The sequence below is a fragment of the Macaca thibetana genome, chromosome 3 (genome assembly GCF_024542745.1).
Source record: "Macaca thibetana thibetana isolate TM-01 chromosome 3, ASM2454274v1, whole genome shotgun sequence".
Taxonomy (NCBI): Eukaryota; Metazoa; Chordata; class Mammalia; order Primates; family Cercopithecidae; genus Macaca; species Macaca thibetana.
In genome coordinates this window covers 9663416-9684289 of record NC_065580.1, presented here as the reverse complement: position 1 = coordinate 9684289, position 20874 = coordinate 9663416, and the positions used below count along the sequence as shown (strand labels likewise).

The window sequence follows — 20874 nt, the reverse complement described above, 5'->3', positions numbered from 1 at the left end:
TAGTGTCACCAGAACTCTTGGGGGTGGGGTCCTGCCACCCTCTCTGCTGTGCCAAGGGTCTCTGCTTCTGTGTCCCACTCCAGCTGACCCCTGACCTCCGGGCTCCCTGGCTCCTGGCCTTGCAGCTTGATCTCCCCTCCCCTGATGTCCTTAGCTTGGCCTCCAGGAATGAGGCTGATGACAACAATCAGGACTGAGTGACCGTGCGAGGCAGTGCCTGTGTGGCGGGGCTCAGTGAGCAGGACCCCTGCAATGTGCTGTGAGCACTGTGGGGAGAGAGGGCCCAGCTGAGGCTGGAAGCCAGGACTGGGCCGAGTGACCTGGGGGACAGGGTGGTGAGGTCCACTTAGAAACCAACGTAGACTCCTTTTGCCAGGTGGTGGTGTGGTCATCAAGACAGAGGCACAGTCTGAAGACGAGATGAGGCCTGAGCGGCTTTATCTGGGGGTGTCCCGAGGCCAGACCGAATGCAGAATCCCCCGAGGGCCCAGGAACAGGCCTGGGGGCTCTAGCCGTCATCAGGCCCAGGGCGTGCCCAGGGTGCGGGCAGGGGAGCCACGGCCACCGGGGGTCGGCGGGGAGACGCCCCGAGTCCTTTCCCGCCGGCGGCAGCGGGCATTCACCTGCCCCGAATGTGGGCAGAGCTTCCGCCTGAAGATCAACCTGACGATTCATCAGCGGACCCACGTGGAGGAGGGGCGGCGGGAGGCCCCCGGGGACAGCCAGACCACGCTGGAGCCGGGGGAGGTGGTGGTGCCTGGCCCTGTCATCCGCTGGCTCCCCGAGGAGCCTGAGGGCCGCCGCTCTGTGGCGGGCGGCCGTGCGTTGGTGGGGCGGAGGCCTGCGGCCAGCAAGATGTACCACTGCAGCGAGTGCCTGCGCTTCTTCCAGCAGCGCAAGAGCCTGCTGCTGCACCAGCGCCTGCACACCGGCAATGGCCAGGGCTGGCCCGCCTGCCCCTACTGCGGCAAGGCCTTCCGCCGGCCCTCGGACCTCTTCCGGCACCAGCGCATCCACACTGGTGAGCGGCCTTACCAGTGTCCCCAGTGTGGCCGGACCTTCAACCGGAACCACCACCTGGCTGTGCACATGCAGACCCACGCCCGAGGCCAGGCGGGCCCACACTTGCCTGCCGCCCCTGCCCGCCACGGGAGCCCCCCGCTGCCCTGGCCCAGCCGCACGGAAGAGGGCTGACCAGGCAGTACGCCACAGGGGACTCCTGGCAGGGCCTCTCCCCTGTGCCTGACGCGGGTTCCTCCTCTTTCTGGAATGGAGAGAGGTTTGTTGTTTTTACCCATTCAAATGGGAAGCCCGCCGCCCTTCTGGTGGCAGTGTGTGTGACTGGGTGCCTTCTGTTTCCTGTTTGCACTCTTTGCTGCCTTTTCTGCATTCCTGACTTGTAAAAGATTCCTTAAGGCTTAAGGGATGCCTTATTTTTGATGGGGCCTCTGGTAGGTACCACAGCCAAGAAGACCAGAGATCATGGCCCTTCCAGTATGGGGGCGATAGAGACATCGGGGACCTGGGATTTTTGTTTTGTGCAGAGGTCTCCGGCCTGCTGTCACCATGAGACAGGGGAGTGGATGGTTGGCCTGAAGAAAGGGTCCTGGAAAGTTTTCTACTTTGCTATTTTGAAACTTTTTTTCCCTTGTTATAGAGACTCAAGTGCTTTTGTAAATGTGTGTAGTTGCTAATGGAACTTCGCCTTTTGCAAAGTGGAAAGAGCCGGCTTTTCCATGTGGGGCTCGCAGAACTGGAAGGGGAACTACCTCCACCAGCCTGTGGGTCTTTTATTTTTTTAAGATGGAGTTTCGCTCTTGTTGCCCAGGCTGGAGTGCAGTGGTGCAATCTCCAGAGGTTGCTCACTGCAACCTCTGCCTCTCGGGTTCAAGTGATTCTCCTGTTTCAGCCTTCTGAGTAGCTGGGATTATAGAGGTGAGCCACCACTCCTGGCTAATTTTTGTATTTTTAGTAGAGACAGGGTTTCATCATGTTATCCAGACTGGTCTCGAACTCCTGACCTCAGGTGACTCGCCTGCCTCAGCCTCCTGAAGTGCTGGGATTACAGGTGTGAGCCACTGCTCCTGCCCAGCCTGTGGGTTTTGACGGGGATGTCTTGGCTGCTGTCTCGGAAGCACAGTGTCTCCCTAGGTGTGTGTTTCTTGGCCCAGAGTGACTCCCAGTATTCCTAGTCCTTACCCCACAGGATAGGCACGTCCATTATTTACTTTTGTTTGTCAGCTGGGAGGGGAAACTGAAGCCTGGAGTGGGAGACACTTCTCCCCAAGAGCTCAGTGTTCGTGGGTGTGTAAGATCCATTGACTGGACCCCAGACTGCATCCTGAGGGGCAGTGCGGAGACAGCCCAGGAAGCCCCTCCCCTAGAGGAGGCCCTTGGTCTGGCTGAGGGCCACCTCTACCCTGGGCCTCCAGGACTGCTTTTCACATTAAAGGGGAGGCAGTCTCTCAAAGGAGTTCTCCCTTGAGCGCTTTGGGCTCTGGGGCAGAGTTGGGCTAGGAGATCTGGGTGAATCCTTCAGTCACGGCTAGTCTCATGTTCCTCTTCTGTCAAAGGGGGTCATCGCCCCAGTGTGTCCTACCTCAGAGTTGTCAGGATCAAATTAAGAGGCACTGGGACAAATGTGAAGCCTAGCTTTGTGCTTCCTTTCAAGTTCAGGGCCTCCTTTCTACTCATTCCAGCCTTTTTTTTCCCCTGTCAGAATCCCTCAGGAAGGACCTTTATCTTCTGGAGTGAGTAGTGGCAGTTCCACTGGGTTCAGTGAAAGACTCGCCCACGGGGCTTTGTTCCCCAGGGGTCCTTTGTGTTTCGGTGAACAAATTCCTACCAAAACATGAGATTCAGACTGTAGAAGTTCAGGCAATAATATCAGGCCTCATGGAGAAGTCTGGAGGTCAGCTGGCTTCTGGTGTCCCATCACACCACTGCGGGTGCTGCCTGTAGAGCAGCCCTGGTGTGGGTGACTCTGAAGCTGGAGTGATGGGACCCCGGCTAACCTTGTTTTTTACCGCCTTGTCTGGCACTGAGAAGTGGCCACCCTTCAGGGCTGCTTCTGGGGGCCTTGGTTCCTGGATGTGCCATTTCCTTGCCCTTCTGACCCTCCCACTTCTTCCAACGTCTTGAGCAGAGTTGGGGGCCAGTGGTAGCGTTGCTGTCATCTCTGGGAGGAGGGTGAATATACAAGTCGGTGACAGTTCGGCCAGGCTCCCTTGGGTTTGGGAAGAGGCACTGCCCTTCTGTGCTGTGGATCCTGCTTGTTTGCTTTGGGGTCCCCCAACCCTTGCCAGGAGCTTCACAAATCAGAGACAGGCTGTCAGCAAGAGCTCAGACAGGATGTGTGCAAGTGCAGGTGCGTGAGTTTAACCCTCAGCTGCAGGAGCTAGTCTCAGATGTTCTGGGGATACCTCAGGCTAAGAATTTTGCCGAGTTTCTGGGCTTGTTTTTCTAATGCCAAATGCCCCTGCGTAAGTGGCACAAGGTGCTGATTCTCCTTTTTTCTTTTTTTCATAGCAATGTGTGCAACTTTGAGCTAGGTCTTGTGAATTTGCCTAGCACTCGGACGCGTTTAAGTAATGTTCTTTACATTGAAACGAGTCAACCGAAGCTTTGTGGTGCAGGAGCTGAGGGTTCCCCAGACTCGGTGGGAGCCCTGGTTGGGCCCCAAACTCCCCCAGCAGAGTCCTTGTCTTCCTCATTTGTGAAATAAACGGGTGGGCCACGACGTTAATAAGCCCAAGAAAACTGTGAAGGTGGTAGTCCCTTTCCCTAATTGGTGCGCAATAAACTTGTTGACATGAACGAGTGCGTGCGCGTGATCTGGTTTCTGCTCTCTGGGAAGTGAGTGACCGTGCGGGGCAGTGGCAGCTGGCGACACTTGTGGGCTGTTGGGCACCAGCCTGGGGCGGGCGCTCACACCTGTCGGCGGGCGCGCGCACCTGTGGGGCTCGCACAACACCTCCGAGCTCGCTGTGGGGGCGGGGCCTCCCGGGCTGGCCAATGAAAAGCCGGCACTGGGTCGCAGGCGCCCGCGAAGCGGGGGCGGAGCCTCCAGCACCGGCCAACGGGGATCTGGCTTCGGGATGCGGGGCGGGGCCCACGCGGGGCCCACCCGGTCGCAATTCGCTGGGCCTGGGGCACAGCTTCTTCCCGGACGCGTTCTCCGTGTGTCCCGAGTCCCGGCGGCCCCGCGATCTCGGTCCGTGCGGGGAAAGCGGGGCTGACGCCGTCTGCGGAGAGAACTGTGCAGCCGGGCTTGTGTGGGGCCGCGCGCAAGGGCAGCGGCGACTCCCTGCCCAGGCAGGCCAGCACAGGGCCATGGCCGAGGCGGCTGCGCCTTCGGTAGGGGCGACTGTCATGGAGGCGTGGGGACGTGGAGCCGAGTCCTGAATTCGCCAGGAGGATGTCCCACCCTCCACCATCCCCCGCCACCTCCTGGAACTGGGGAGGGCTTAGCCCGGGTGGCAGGAGGAGGACAAGGACTCCTAAGGCCACACGATAAACTCCCTTCTCGCTCTTCATTTCCTTGCCTGTGGAATAAGGCGAATGGCCCTAAACACAAGATTTGGAGGTCCCTCCTGCCCTGATATCCACTGGACCTGGCTCTGAGGGCGCGGTGGACTGTGGACATCTTCATTCCAGACCCTCCAAGGTTCCTGTTTCAGGATCCGCCTTTTGGCACTTGCCCCCACCCCGCCCCACCCCGCAGTCGACCATCTCAAAGATCCACCCCTCCTGCCAAGCTGAGACCAATGCCATGGCCTGGGGAGGGATGTCCGCTGCAGTCTGGTGGAGCCAGAGTCTGGCTCCTGACTGTGAGGTGGACTCTAGACTTGAGCTCTGATTCCAGTCTGGAGGATTCTGATGCCTGCCCACTCTTTCCAAAATTCCCTGACAAGTCCTTCTGGCTGCTGCTGAGGGGATCTGCATTGTGAGGACTTTTGGTTAGGGGCTTCAGGCTCAGGCTTGACCTAGGCCATTGCTGGCCTGCATAAGAACTGTTGAGATTTTCATAGGTCTTTAAAGGTAGAGGGGTCATCTCCTAGTATAAATAGCTTTGCAGTGGTTTTGGATCCATTCCTGGGTGGCACATTTGTGGCAGGGCATTGCAGGGAGGTGAGGATGTTAGCCCCTAATTTGAAGACGGTGCTGCCTCCTCTGGGCTCCACTTCATTGTATCAGACAGAGGCCAGACTTGAGGATGGAGAGCCATGGTGTGAGAGGAAGGAAAAGGCCAGGTATCTGGTGTCTGGTACTTGTATGTGTGGGACACTTTGCTGAGTATGTTTATTGGGGAGGTCTCTGAGAAACTCAGTTGCACAGAATTAGATTAATCAGTCTCTGGTTCTTAACACATTCAGATCACTGGTCCATAGCCTTTATATTTATTTTTAAGAATATAACATAGGCCGGGCGCGGTGGCTCAAGCCTGTAATCCCAGCACTTTGGGAGGCCAAGATGGGCGGATCACGAGGTCAGGAGATCGAGATCATCCTGGCTAACACGGTGAAACCCCGTCTCTACTAAAAAATACAAAATATTAGCCAGGCGAGGGGGCGGGCGCCTGTAGTCCCAGCTACTCGGGAGGCTGAGGCAGGAGAATGGCGTAAACCCGCGAGGCGGAGCTTACAGTGAGCTGAGATCCGGCCACTGCACTCCAGCCTGGGCAACAGAGCAAGACTCCGTCTCAAAAAAAAAAAAAAAAAAAAAAAAGAATATAACATGTGCTAATGTCATACACCCTGAGTGCTTTTTCATATCTTCAGTGTGTTTCATCCACACAGCCACCTTAGGAGTGAAGGAAGTTAGGATATCCCTGTAAGTGAGAACATAGAACCTTAGATAAGTTATGCGGCTTGACCTCAGGTTGTGCAGGATTCGGATGGCAGGAGAGGCACCGAGTCAAGTTCTAGGTGAGTTCCATTTCCAGGAGTGCTCCCTTTATACCTCAACTGTTCCCCACTGGGGCATTCCTGGATTTAAAATTTTATTTCCAGCAATACATAATACATTTTCTGCCTCCTGTGAACAGGATATTCCTTGTAATGTTTCCTTGCTCTTTTCTTTTCTGCTTTCAACTTTCTCTGGCCCCTGTTGCCTGGCAGCTAGGAGGGTGGAGACCATCCTGGGGCTGGTTGACAAGGCACCTGGATCATGGGGATGTGGTGTCAGGCAGGGCAGGAAGTCACACCAGTAGATGTCAGGGTGGATGGGCCTTAGAGATCGCCAAGGCGGAACAACAGGACTTTCTCCCCGTGAGCCCACTAAGGGGTGTGGACTTGTTCTAGAAGAAGTTGAGGACTCAGATTGCTGCCTGGGTGTGCATTGGACCCCGGATCCCCTGGCAGGTGTTCTGGACTTGGGCTTCTCACCATTTCTTGGTTCCTGCTTCTGGCCATGTTCCCTAGTTGGTTGAGTAATGGGCTGAGCTAATAGAGGCAGTGAGTGGTAGAGCTGGGATCCACTCTATTCATTTATGATAGTAATGTTGGTTATGTCATTTTCCATTGCCCCTGGGTCTTGGTTCAGGATTCTTCTCATGGGGGCTTTGTGGGGCCCAGTGTCTGCTGTCTTTGACTATTAGGTGGGGTCTGTTTGGGGGTCTGACCAGTGAGGCCCTCTGGCATTCAGAAGACGTCTTCCCCATTCTGGAGAATCCTGACCTTCCTGTGTCTGGTAACGGCTCTGGGCTGCTCTCCTGGTGGCTGACTCATGAACTTGTGTCTGGTTGCAGGACTGGTATATGCAGACTGACCTCCAGGGAGAAGCCCAGATCCGATCTGCAGAGGTCTCCCTTCTGGCTATCGTGGCTGCTGTTCAGGTGGTGGAGAAGAAGATGGAACCCCAGGCTGCCTGGCTACAGAGCCTGGAGGGACGCACACGGACAGCTGGCTGACTGCGAGAAGGTGGCTGTGAAGTTTGGGAACCAAACTGTCGCTCAGGCTGGAGGGCAAGTGGGCCATGTTGGGGACTCTGCTGCAGGAGTACGGGCTGCTGCAGAGGCAGCTGGAGAACGTGCTGTGCAACAGAAACTTCTGGATCCTGTGGCTGCCCCCAGGCAGCAAGGGGGAGGCCCCCAAGGTATAGGAGCTGGGTGTGGGTGGAGAGGCCCTGCCTGGATTCTGTAGGGTTACCATATGCATAGCGGAAGGAGCCCCCTGGCTCCCAAAGCCTGACCTCTGGGCATCCAAGGCAGTCACTAGTTGACTTTAAAGGGCTTGAAAAATGTCAGAAGAAATTGTGACACAGAAAAATGTCTGCTTTGGAGGATGGAATGGGGTTTGTTGGGAGAGAAATGGTTGTGCAGCAGTGGTTGTACATGATCTCTGAGAGTGAGGACTGGCACAAGTAGGAGATACGTGTACCTGGGAGAGGGGAAGAGAACCCAGGAGCCCTGATCATGAATCCCCTTAGTCACTGGTTCTGCCCTTTAGCCGAAGGCGTTGTGATGGAGTTGAGTTTGCATTTGCTTAGTAGTTTGGCCTGCGATGCCCACTGCTTCGGGGGAAGGGAGAGGAGACTGGAGTTGGTTTGGCTGCTCCCTGAAATGGTTGTTCCTCATGGTGGGTGCAGGCAACCTGTACTTCCAGGTGCCCATGACTCCTGAAGACACGGTCGGGTATTTCTCAGAGCAGCAGGGTGGCGGCCTGGAGGACTCACAGAAGGAGCTCTACAAACGTGTTGTGAAGGGGAGCTGCGAGACCCTGAGCTCCCTGGGTAAGAGGCTGGTCTCTGGGGGCCTCCACACCTTGGTTTTACTCCTTTACTCAATCACACGAGACTTCTGAATCTCAGAGCAGGAAGCATGTAGAGATCATTTGTTCAGCCCTCTATCTTCAGGCAGGTAGAGGGTATCCGTCATTCTCATTTTGCGGTTTTATGTAATGAAATGCAGAGGTTATGTGACTTGCCCCAGGTCTCATGGAGTAAGTGAACTGGAATCTGCTCCTTGCTGTCCTGCCCTTTATGTGGTGCCAGAGGCAGCTCCTGCGTGCACGCCTGTGGCTTGCCAGCCTGTCTGCTCCTGGGGAGCTGGGGCCTCCCCTGGTTTACATCTGCATCCCTAGGACTCCCAAGCTGCACTCTGCACACTGAGTTCTCAGGTGATTCCTGCTGAGCAAAGACGGATGGACTGTAGGCCTGCTTTTTTTTTTTTTTTTGAGATGGAGTTTCGCTCTTGTTGCTCAGGCTGTAGTGCAATGGTGTGATCTCAGCTCACCACAACCTCCGCCTCCCAGGTTCAAGTGATTCTTCTGCCTCAGCCTCCTGAGTAGCTGGGATTACAGGCATGTACCACTAGGCCCAGCTCATTTTGTATTTTTAGTGGAGATGGGGTTTATCTATGTTGGTCAGGCTGGCCGTGAACTCCCAACCTCAGGTGTTCCGCCCGCCTCGGCCTCCCAACGTGCTGCGTGAGCCACTGTGCTCGGCCAGGTCTGCTTCTTTTTTTTTTTTTTTGAGGCAGAGTCTCGCTCAGTCGCCCAGGCTGGAGTGCAGTGGTGAGATCTCGGCTCACTGCAAGCTCCGCCTCCCGGGTTCACGCCATTCTCCTGCCTCAGCCTCCCAAGTAGCTGGGACTACAGGTGCCCGCCGCCACGCCCAGCTAATTTTTTGTATTTTTAGTAGAGACGGGGTTTCACCGTGTTAGCCAGGATGGTCTCGCTCTCCTGACCTCGTGATCTGCCCGTCTCGGCCTCCCAAAGTGCTGGGATTACAGGCTTGAGCCACCGCGCCAGGCCCTGGCCTGCTTTTAAGGATGCCCCAGGTCCAGAAAACGAGGGCCAGCCCTGGGAAGTTCGGTCCTTCAGGCAGGTGTGTGTCTTCATGTGAGACTTGATCAGACGTGGGTTTTTGTAGCTACCCTACTCCCAAGCTCTCCTGCGTGCACCTGGAATTCTCACTGCTTTGGGCAGGGTGAGCAGTTGGCTTTTTGTCCACTCTCTCCCCTTGTTGGGAGGCTGAGGCCCAGAACACAGTGCCTTCCCTCCCTTCGCCTGGCTGCAGAGGTTCCTCCTTCAGAAGAGGGTCCCAGTGTGCTGTGGGAGGCAGGGTGAGGAGGCTGGCCGGCCTTAGGCGGGGAAGGAGAAGCATGTGGAAGGAAGGGCAGCAGGAAGCCTGAGCCTGACTGCCAGGAATGGCCAGCCCCATTTTTGGGCCTGAGTTTCCTCATCTGTCAGGACTAAGTGGCTTGTCTGTGTGGGCAATGGATGGGAACCCTTTCTCTCGGTCTCATGGCACTTACTTCTAGTCCACGAAAACTGAGAGGCCTTGCCCACCCTACTCTCCATGCCCCTCAACACATGCCTTGAAGAGGGAGTGAGTCCTGCTCCAAGCCTGGCGGAAAACCCTCCTTTCCAAGTCTGCAGAGGACAGCCCTGCCGCTGGCCTTTTCCTCCCTGCAGGCCGGGCCACCACCAAGCCAGATCTTCTGGCGCCAGTGGAGAAAGGACACCAGGCAGGCAGCTGCAGCCTGCCCAGTGCGGAGAGGGGCCAGAGCCCGGGCCCTGGTGAGTCCCTTAGGGTGTAGGCGGACCTGGGCCTCTCTACGTGCATCTGGTAAGGGCATCTGGTGTCAGGAGGCCCCCCTGGCGAAACAGAGGCAGAGGTGGGGGTGGGGGGAAGTGAACTGCTGGGCCTCACAGCTGGCGGTCAGGGCCAGACCTGGGTGTTCTGACACCCAGAGGACCTGGGCCATTTCCCACACTCCATGTCCCTTTGGAGCCATCGTTTGGCCTGAGACCACTCTGGAGGCTTGAGGGGAAGGGCAGAGGGCATAGCAGATTCCAGGGAACCTGAGGCAGGCTGTCGTGATGCGTGCAGGGTCCCGGGAGGAGCGACAGGCTGGCGGCCTCCGTGAGACCTGTCCTGACGCTGCGTCTGCTCCCAGGGCCCTTGGTGCCTGCATGTGTGTCCTCCTCGCTTTGCAGCCTAATTCCTGCTTCCTCTCCTTGGGTGAAGGGACTGAGTCTTGCTGTAATATCCCCCTCCCCCGGCACCTTACACAGTGCCTGGCATGTACTGGGATTATAAATAATAAATAATTATGAAATGAATGGTGAACCAGAATAGGAGCTCAGTTTTCTCCATTTTTCAAATAATAGCATTGGATCAGAATGCAGTTTTTTATTTTTTATTTTTCATTTTTTTAAGGCGAGAACCCTTTATTCCAGTGACAACCAGAATCATATAACATGGGGGACAGTGGGACTATTCTGGCTGAAGGACAGGAACCCTGGAGCTGGTTGCTCGGAATACAGCGGGTCATGCCAAGACACTGCTCCTTGCTTTCTAGATTCTTAGATTTGGGGAGGAAGGCTCCCCTGTGAAGCAGACTCTTTGAGTAGGTAAATTAAGTCACAGTGAGCCTAGAGTGGGGAAGAAGGTGGGAGTTGACAAGGGTACTGAGTGGCTGGCATGTAGGTCCAAGGCTGAAAGTGGCATTTCCAGGCACCTGCAGGGGACGGGGGCACCACAGAGAAAGCAGGGTTGCGGAAGGGGCGGGTGTGGCAGGATGCAGGTCACATAGCCTGAGCTGGGGAGCCCTGAGCGAGAGGCCAGCTGGGTGGAGTGTGGCTCTTGTGAGAGCTACTACAGCACTGAGGGCTATTACAGCAGCAGCCTGGCCAACAGCTCCTCCCCTGTGGTGCAGGGAGGGGAGCTGGGCCCAGGCACTGCAGCCACCCCGGCTCTTGGACTGGCCCCCCACAGCAGGTGTGGGCAGGACTGGGGTATGTTCAGAGGCTGTGGCTGGTGCCACAGTCCCCAGGGCTGAGCAGCTCCTAGGGGGATGCAAAGCAGCAGGCAGGGCCTGGCCAAAGAGCCCCAGGCACGACTCTGCCATGAGGCTGGGCTTGCACCTGAAGGCAGCTCAAGGAAGTGTGGTGGCTGGAGGAATGAGGGCTGTTCAGGGGGGTTAGGGTTGCCCTGCGGTCTGGGTAGTCCTTGCCATTCTAGCAGTCACTTCTTGTTTTCCACTCTCCGTAAGCTTTTCCAGATTTCTCCAGGAGAGAGCTTTGTTTACCCCCAGGACTAGGCCTAACTCCTAAAAGCTGCTTCTAAACCCTTTGCGGTCAGGCCCCAGACGGTGTGGGTGCAAGAAATCCTGCAGGCCCCAGACGGTGTGGGTGCAAGAAATCCTGCAGGCCCCAGACGGTGTGGGTGCAACAAATCCTGCAGGCCCCAGACGGTGTGGGTGCAAGACATCCTGCAGGCCCCAGGCGGTGTGGGTGCAAGACATCCTGCAGGCCCCAGGCGGTGTGGGTGCATGACATCCTGCAGGCCCCAGACGGTGTGGGTGCAAGACATCCTGCAGGCCCCAGGCGGTGTGGGTGCATGACATCCTGCAGGCCCCATACGGTGTGGGTGCATGACATCCTGCAGGCCCCAGACGGTGTGGGTGCAAGACATCCTGCAGGCCCCAGGCGGTGTGGGTGCATGACATCCTGCAGGCCCCAGACAGTGTCGGTGCAAGAAATCCTGCAGGCCCCAGACGGTGTGGGTGCAAGACATCCTGCAGGCCCCAGGCGGTGTGGGTGCATGACATCCTGCAGGCCCCAGACGGTGTCGGTGCAAGAAATCCTACAGGCCCCAGATGGTGTCGGTGCAAGACATCCTGCAGGCCCCAGACGGTGTGGGTGCATGACTGCTTTATCTGTTGGATGTTTCCATAGGCGGGCTCTTCCTGCCAGAATTCTAGAAGCAGTGTAAACGGGCTGCTCATTCATTAGGTCTGGGCGGGGTCTGGGCACTGGACTTTCAACACTTTCCTCCCGTGATTCTGGTGTCGTTAGTTTGAGGACCAAGGCTCAGAGATCCCTCTGAACAGAAAGTGACCCGCCTCTGGCCGTTGAAAGTGTCTGTGTTTTAATTATGCAAATAGATTCCTACACGAGTACGTTCTTACTAAGCAATGTGGAGGTCATGGGCAAAGCTAAGCGGCTCCTGCTGGCCGCTGGCCCAACCCTAGGCCCCTCCCAGGGTAGCCACTGTTACGATTTTGCTGCATAACCTTTCAGGCTATTTTCTCATGCATATACATACTTGTGTGTACTGTAGAAAAATACAAGGGTTAAGAACACACAGATATAGTCTACATATCTTCTGCAGTTTGCTGTTTTCACTCAACAATATGTCTTAAGGATCTTTTCGTGTTGATACATTTTGATCAACTTCCTCTCTGAAACGGTTTCCAGGGCCCTGGTTAATTGTGAAGGCAGCCTGGTGTGTGGCAGCCGGGCTGGGCTGGTGTCTTCAGAGTGGCTGTGTCAGAAGTGCCTCGTATATGACAGAAAGAAGTGGGCTGTGCCCTGGCTATAAAACCTGGCAGCATTGGGCGATTGGACAGCAGTTAGATATGGGTGACTTGGAATGTTCCCCATTCATTCATTTATTTAACAAAAAATGTGCCTACCCTGTGTCAAGCCTGGAGCAGGAAGAGGAGCAGTAACTATTTCCTGATCTTAAGATAGGCCTTAGAGGTGGGCACAGATTGGTGAGGTCGCCCAGTCCTTGAAGGACACCCACCTGAGGGCACTGTAGGATCTGTGGCTGCTGTAACAGAGACTGAAGAAAACAATGAAACCAAAACCGCAGCTTCCACGTGGCCGGGGATGGTCTTCCTCCCGACAGAGCAGCTCACAGGCCCCGGCTCCTTCCAGCCTATCGCTCCACCTTTCCTGGGGCCAGGCCTTGTTACTGTGGTTCGAGATGGCCCGCAACCATGCCCGTGGCCCTGTTGAAGGAAGCAAGGGGATGGGCTGGGGCGGGGGGGGGGTGCCCTTTCCCTTTTCGTTTTAGTTGATGCCTTTCCCTTTAACCAAACACTTTGGTTTCTTTTTTTTGTTGTTGTTGAGACAGAGTCTCGCTTTGTCGCCCAGACTGGAGTGCAGTGGCCGGATCTCAGCTCACTGCAAGCTCCGCCTCCCGGGTTCACGCCATTCTCCTGCCTCAGCCTCCCGAGTAGCTGGGACTACAGACGCCCGCCACCTCGCCCGGCTAGGTTTTTGTATTTTTTAGTAGAGACGGGGTTTCACCGTGTTAGCCAGGATGGTCTCGATCTCCTGACCTTATGATCCGCCCGTCTCGGCCTCCCAAAGTGCTAGGATTACAGGCTTGAGCCACCGTGCCCGGCCCACTTTGGTTTCTTGTACATTTAGTACTTACTGTGCAATGTTTACTTTATAAACATTGACCCATTTAAGCTTATTCCAACTCTCAGTTTCCTCATATCATAGATGAAGAAACGGAGGCAGAGAGAGGTGGAATCCAGTGTCAAAGATCCCATAGCTGGAGGAGGCAGCGCCCTCACATCCGTTAGCCAGACCAGCCACAGGGCATATCTCCTTACAGGGAGGCCTGGCAACAAGTCTGGAGTCTAGGTGGCCACATGCCCAGCAAGACACCAAGTGCTCTGTTAGTGTTGAAGCGGGGTGGATAGCATTGGAAGATGGCTGGTCATCCCCGTCACAGCTCACAGCCCATCATTCACAGGCCAAGCTCCCCTCGCTGCCATGTCACACGTCCCCAGGATGTGCTGTGCCTTTGCTGGTACCTACAGTTCTGTTGGGAGTCTCTTTGGGGTCGTGGTCCCAACAGAGGCTGTGAGAGGAAAGATGCCCCGTGATACCTGCTGCCCTCAGGGCCTCTTCCTCTTTCCCTTAGACGCAGGCCAGCTGGAAACACCCCAGGAGTTCCGGCCTGGATCAAGCAAGAGGCAGGGGCAAGTGGGAGGAGCCAGCAGGGCCCACAGGAGACCACTGTGGCACACCTGTGCTCAGGTAAGGCGTGCTGGGCTGTGTCTCCCCAGGCCTGTATCCCTGGGCCTTAGGAGACATGGCGTCCCCCGGGGGGCCTCCCAGCGCCTCTAGCAGGGCCTCCTCCTGCGCCAGGCTCCTGAGGGAAGGCAGTGCGCAGCCTTGGCTGTGTCTCTGCAGAATCTTGTGTGCTTGCTGCGTGGTGTCCTCCCATGCAGTTGTATGAAATTGTTCTTTTATTCCTGAACCTGTTTCCTGTTCATTTCATGAACTCGTCTGTAGGCAGCATGGTGCTGGGCGCCGCAGGGGCTCATTAATGTGTGAGACACAGATCACTCAGGAGAGAGAAGACGAACACACTACACAGTGGGAAGGGGCACCGTTGTGTCTACAGCCAGAGAGCCCTTTCAGGATCTGTTCCAAAAGACGGCCAGTATTCTTTTTTTTTTTTTTGACACGGAGTCTTGCTCTGTCTCCCAGGCTGGAGTACAGTGGCCAGATCTCAGCTCACTGCAAGCTCCGCCTCCCGGGTTCACGCCATTCTCCTGCCTCAGCCTCCTGAGTAGCTGGGACTACAGGCACCCGCCACCTGTATTTTTTAGTAGAGACGGGGTTTCACCGTGTTCGCCAGGATGGTCTCGATCTCCTGACTTCGTGATCCGCCTGTCTCGGCCTCCCAAAGTGCTGGGATTACAGGCTTGAGCCACCGTGCCCGGCCGACGGCCAGTATTCTAAAAGCACCTATGCTTACGATGTGCAAATAGCTGAAGGTGTTCTTTCAACTGTAGTAAAAAGGGTGTCTTGGTGGCCACAGGCGGCCCGGATGAAGGTGCTGCTGGGGAAAATGTCACCACACTGGTCTTGGGAGGCTCCGTGAGAGGGAGGTGGGACTTGAGAGGGGCTTAGAACCTGGGTGAGAGGCAAAGAGGAGGCCAGAGGTGTTCTGGGTGGAGAGGACCCTCCGGCCGAGGCTCAGAGGTGGATGAACGGGGTAGCCTTAGGTGGAACAGCACAGGGTGGAACCCGGCAGAGGACAATGGGAGCTGAAGGAGGCTAGGCCAGAGCAGGGCCTTTAGTGATGCTCTAGCCCCGGGCTTCGGACTCCAGGAGAGCCAAGGGCGGGTGGCCTGGCTGCAGAGTCTGTGGCAGGTAGGCCTCACTCGCTGTACCCTTCTGTGTCCCTTCCCTGCAGAGACCTGTCTGAGCCGCAAAGAGGAGTCTGGAGGGAGGGTCCGAGGGACACAAGCCAGCCTGGGCTGCTGGAGGGGGGCCTGGCAAGGAGGGCTCTCGGGGAAGCACCTGTGGGGGTCTGCTTCCTGACCCCAGGGAGCGAGAGGTGGCCTTCCTCCCTCCAGGCCCTCCAAGCCAGGCTGAGCCAGCTGCTAGGGGCATGGAGCAGTGCCCACCTTGCGCCCAGCGGGGCCAGAGCTTCGGCTGGAAGGAGCTCAGCCCACAGCAGGAGTGCGCGCATCATGCCCCACGGCCTTTCGCTAGTGCTCAGTGTCCCAAGAGCTTCGCGCACTGGGCCACCCCCGCCAGCCACCGCCAGGCGCATGTGGCCCAGCGCACCTACACCGGCGCCAGATGCAGTAAGACCTTTGTCCACCAGTCGACGCTCGCACCCACTACCGCACGCATATCGGGGAGAAGCCCTACGAGTGCGCCGAGTGCGCCAAGGTCTTCGGCGGCCGGGGGCCTGTCCACGCTGCTGGAGCACCGGCACACACACATCAGCGAGAAGCCCTTCCAGTGTGCGCAGTGCGACAAGCGCTTCACGCGCCTGGCCAACCTGACCGTGCACCAGAGGGTGCACTCGGGCGAGCGCGCCTTCCAGCGCGCCCAGTGCGGCAGGCGATTTGCGCAGAAGCCCGGCTTCCTGCGCCATCTGTGCGGCCACTCGCAGGAGAAGCGCTATCCTTGCAGCCGGTGTGGCGAGAGCTTTACCTGTCCCTCCTGGCTCATGTGTCACCAGGACAGCCATGCTGGTCATGTTTCTCCACCTTGCCTGGTTTATGAGAGGGACTCCCCAATCGACGAGCCGCCCACGGGTCTCAGGGATGCAGTGCGGGGGAGCGCCACTGGTGATCCTTCTGCCGCATTCAGATTTGAGGGCACCGGTACAGAGCTGAGCCTCAGGAGGTGCCCTGGGGACAGGCAGCGGAGCAGTGGTGATCAGGAAGGTCTTGCGGGGAGTCCCTTGGACAGTTCTTTTTCTCGTGTGAAGATGGAGAATGTGGGTAGCACCCAGAGAGCTCCCTAAAGGGGCTCTGAGGGCACAGGGGCAGTTGGTGCCCCTTAAATCCAAGCGGCCTCTCCTGGGGGGTCACTTCTTGACCAGGTCGAAGTATTCTGGCCATGGTCATGGCTTCCCAAGGGAGGGCTGTTCTCCCAGGCACTGCGATTGCCCACGGGGCTTCTCATCGCAGGGAGGCATGCAGGGAGGCAGGGATGTGGCGCGATAGAGGCCAGTCCCAAACACCTGAGCCTCACTGAGGGGAAGACCTGGGCTGGGAGATGGGGTGGGCAGGAGTGGCCGGCTTTGCCTTGTTCTATTAGGGGAGTGATTTTCAGAGACAAAGGTTTCAGTTAGGAGATGTGATTACTCAGTGCTTTGAAGGGACATTCAAGGTATTCACCCTTAGCCATAGCTGTTGGTTTCCTGGATACTGACTGTGAAGATTCTAAAGTGCTTCCTAGGGTGGGCAGTGGTGGCAGGAGGCCTTGGACGGAGTCCAGGCCAGGCCCAGCCTCCTGTTTAATAGGCTGAGCCCAAGCATCCCTCAGATGTGAATGCAATAGCCTTGGTGAGTTGTAAAATGTTTCATGGAAACTTTCACTGACTTCTTCCCCGGCCGGGCACGGTGGCTCAAGCCTGTAATCCCAGCACTTTGGGAGGCCGAGACAGGCGGATCACGAAGTCAGGAGCTGGGAAAGGCAGCTTTGTGGGACATGTGTCCCAGAAGGGCCTGGGCTGGCTGTGGCCCAGTGCTCAGGACCAGCCATCTTGGCTCTTACAGGGCACTGTCCAGTTGGTGTAGTATTTGCCTTCAAGCCGTTGTTGGAGCAGGCAGGCAAAGGGGGCTTTCTGAGGATCCAACCTGTGCCAGTCACTGGGATACAAAGAAGACTGAGGCCTGGTTCCTAGCTGTGGGGCTGGGAGGGGTATCTGACGTCAATGGTGGCACCTGGCAGAGGACACACAGACACCAGCAGGCAGCAAGGGCTGCAGTAAATGTTGCAGAAGCACCTAAAGGTTGAGCAGAAGGGAGGTAGGAAACCTGGACGTGGGCTGCCAGCAGCTGAGAAGCCCCCCTGAGATCCTGGTGACCCCACTACCATCTGAAGATTTAGGCCAATCACTAGGGCTTTTCAGGCAGGCCCTTATGGTGGCCCGCCAGTTTGGGACCCTCCCATTTTGATACATTAGTTCCCCCTCAGCTACTGGAGATCTCAGCCACAACTGGGCTCTAGCTGTGACCCAGACTCTGCCAGGATTCTCTAGATCCTCAGCTGTCAGATAATCCCGTGTCCCCCTCCTCCTCCCCACTAACCCCCCAGTGCTTGACATGAATGCATGTGTGCTTCCTAGGACTAGAGGCCGGTGCTGTCTCTGTCATTGCCCTCGCTTTAAGGGACACACGAGCAGATGGTAGCAAGCCCTGGAGAGCAGCACTCGGGCAAGTGAGGTGGCTCTGGCACTGGCCTTGGACTTTCATGTTTGTAGCTTGAGTTGGTTTTTATTGGAAGCTCTGTGATTTACATAATCACTTACAACCTCTGTAAATAAGGAACCATGTATGAGGAATTGTAAATTTCCTCTCTCCCCCTTCTTATCCTGTCTGTGATCTTGTTTGTGATGCAGTAATGATATTCCACTCTAGGTTCCCATGATCAGGGGTGAAATACAGTGATTTTCACCTGTGCTTCCATTCTGAAGCTCTGAAAAGAAGTACTGGATGGACTGAAGTCCAGGACAATGTCCCAAAGAAAGGCAGAGTCCAGGTGGGCTTGGAGGACCAAGGCCTGGATGGGCACTGGAGGGCAGAGGCCTCAGTATCATCGCCCGGAGGGCACAGGCCTATGTCAACGCCTGGACGGCACAGGCCTATGTCAACGCCTGGAGGGCAGAGACCTCAGTGTCAACGCCTGGAGGGCACAGGCCTCAGTGTCAACGCCTGGAGGGCACAGGCCTCAGTGTCAACGCCTGGAGGGCAGACGCCTCAGTGTCAACGCCTGGAGGGCAGACGCCTCAGTGTCAACGCCTGGAGGGCACAGGCCTCAGTGTCAACGCCTGGAGGGCAGACGCCTCAGTGTCAACGCCTGGAGGGCACAGGCCTCAGTGTCAACGCCTGGAGGGCAGACGCCTCAGTGTCCAGCACTGTGCCCTGCACATGGAAAGCCCCTATGTTTGTGGAATGAATGAATAAAAATGTTTTCATAAGTGATGCAATTCTCAATTTTAATGTCATTGATCTGATAATGCAAATTTTAACAACACATCTTTACCATTTCCTGCCTTCAATAATAGTTGTTAATACATTTCCAGTATTTCATTGAATCTAAGATCCATTGATTGTAAGACACACTCTTATTTTCTACTTCACTAAGCAAGGGAAAAAATGTGTCAATTTCACCATGACTCTTCTCAATGCGGGATGATAACTAGCTAGGTGGTGATGTGTGAGCCACTGTTACTATTCTTGACAATGTCAGATCAAGTGATTCATTTCTTTGTTGAGACAAGGAGTGGAGTGGCACAGTCATGACTCACTTTACCCTTGACCTCCCAGGGCTCAGGTGATCCTCCCACTTCAGCCTCTCGAGTAGCTGGGACTACAGGTGCACACCACCATGCTGGGCTAATTTTTTTTTTTTTTTGGGTAGATACTCAGTTTCACCATGTTGCCCAAGCTGGTCTTGAACTCCTGGGCTCAGGCAATTTGCCCACCTCATCCTCCCAATGTGCTGGGATTATAGGAGTGAGCCACTGTGCCCAGCCAAATGATTCTTTTTTTTTTTTTTTTGGTCCTGAGATGGAGTCTTGCTTTGTCACCCAGGCTAGAGTGCTGTGGAGTGGTCTCAGTTCACTGCAACTTCCATCTCCCGGGTTCAAACAATTCTGCCTCAGCCTCCTGAGTAGCTGGGATTACAGGCACATGCCACCACATCCAGCTAACTTTTGTATTTTTAGTAGAGACGTGTTTCACTTGAACTCCTGACCTTGTGATCCGCTTGCCTTGGCCTCCCAAAGTGTTGGGATTACAGGCGTGAGCCACCATGCCTGGCCAATGATTCATTTTTAACAAAGGTCCTAGAAGTGTAAAAATGAACAAAGAACAGCATTGGGTCCTATCAAGATGGGCTACCAATACATCATATCCTAGACAGCTCTTGAATTTGGAATCCCATCATTTCTGTTGGTACCAGAGAGCTCAGTTTTGTGATAGCAGCTCCCATTGTCAACCCCAGCTACAGACAAATCACCCTGAGACACCTGAGCCTCCCTCACCTTAATAAGGTGAGGCACCTATTGCAGGGAGGAGCCTCTGGTCCTTTAGGTCCTCTGGTCTCATGTAGCAAATTTATTGATTAGGACCTGTTCCAGGTCTCCTTCCTAGAGCACAGTCCAGAGTCCTGGGGGAAGGCGTCCACACCAGCACCCTCTCCAGCTCATATCCATCCTGTCCCTGACGATCCAGAGCCCCACGCTGCTCTGAGGGTAGCTGGCTCAGGGTTGTGGTTTCAGTTGTGTCCTCCCAAAGATATGCTCAAGTCCTCATTTTCAGTACCTGTAAGTGTGACCTAGGTTGGAAATAGGGGTTTTGCAGATATAATTAAGATGTGAGTTAAGATGAGGTCACACTGGAGTAGGATGGGCCCTTAATCCAGTATGGCTGGTATCCATGTAAGAGGAGAATGCCATGTGAAGGGCACAGACATCATGTGATGGTGGAGTGAGTTTGGAGGGACGTGTCTGCGGTCAAGGAAGGGTGGCTGCCGGCGACACTAGAAGCGAGGAGAGGGATGTGGAACAGGTTCTCCCTTGGAGCCTTCAGAGGGAGCACGGCGTTCCTGGCACCTTGATACCACACCTGCAGCCTCTGGAAGTGCGAGGGAATACATTTCCATTGTTTTAAGCCCGCAGGGTGTGGTGCTTTGTTTCAGTGGCCCCAGGACACTCCTGGGGTGGAGACTGTGCTTCCCTGCTGGGCTGGGATGAATGGGGCAGTGGAGGCACAGCTTTGAGGAGGAGGGTGAGGCTGGGCCCTGCTCCAGAAGAGGCTATTACTTGTTCTCCAGGTGAGAGGCAGCTGTTCCATTTTCTCCTGGCGCGAGTAAGGAGAAAACAGAATCGCTTTTCCGCCCTCAGCCCTGCTTTACCATCTGGAAAATGCAGGGAGATTGGGTGGGGGTGGGGTCCCCATTTCTCAGGCTTGTCTATCCAAATCTCCCCATCCTGGACCCCATGTCCCACTGTCCCATGTGGACTCTGACTCTGACCTGGGCAGCCCATTGCTGTCCCTTGTCTTCTTCCAGCCTTCTGCGCAGACTGCCCCGTGGCTAGAGGATGTGAGAGCCTCTTTCAAAGCGCCTTTAATGACCTTCTGGTATTCAGTTTGTCTCAGTCGGCGGTTGGCGTCCTGAGCCTGCTGTTTCATTTATGCAAAGTGTTCATGTTGTGAATGGAAGCCAGACCCCTCACCATCCTCATCTTTATCATTGCCCTACACCAGGCATTGGCGACTGCAGCTTCGAGCTGACTCTGGACAGCTGTGTAATTTGCAGGGCCCAGTGCAAAATCAAACTGTGGGGCCTCTCATTCAAAGGCAGAAAGAAACTACCATGGAGGGTACTAGAATACCAAGCTTCTCCTTTCTTCCACACACTCTCTTTTGACCTGTCATGGTGTTTTTTGTTTGCTCTTTAATGTCATTCTGAGTAAAGTTAAAACATTAATTGTTAATGTAACACGATAACTGAAAACATTATGAGTGTATGTACCATTCATCTTTGTATTATGAAATGATAGTTTTAAATGCAAATAGAAGAACATTTACTGGGATGCAGAACCACTGGAATCACATGATTCCACACAAGTAAACAATAT

General features: G+C 55.5%; 3 protein-coding genes and 1 pseudogene across 4 annotated transcripts in view; 2 read left to right on the top strand and 2 right to left on the bottom strand.

Moving 5' to 3' along the window:
• Positions 1 to 3819, top strand: part of ZNF783 (zinc finger protein 783) — a 28120-nt gene extending 24301 nt beyond the window's left edge. For both annotated transcript variants that reach the window (XM_050785876.1, XM_050785874.1), the window contains exon 6: positions 377 to 3819. In XM_050785876.1, coding sequence (XP_050641833.1) covers positions 377 to 1194 — 818 coding nt within the window. In that variant the 3' untranslated portion in view covers positions 1195 to 3819. The remainder of the gene's footprint in view (positions 1 to 376) is intronic.
• Positions 1 to 20874, bottom strand: part of ZNF425 (zinc finger protein 425) — a 370402-nt gene that overhangs the window by 181395 nt on the left and 168133 nt on the right. The window lies entirely within an intron of this gene.
• The window catches only part of PDIA4 (protein disulfide isomerase family A member 4), a 415254-nt gene that overhangs the window by 282294 nt on the left and 112086 nt on the right, over positions 1 to 20874 (bottom strand). The window lies entirely within an intron of this gene.
• Positions 6664 to 16243, top strand: LOC126951612 (uncharacterized; annotated as a pseudogene).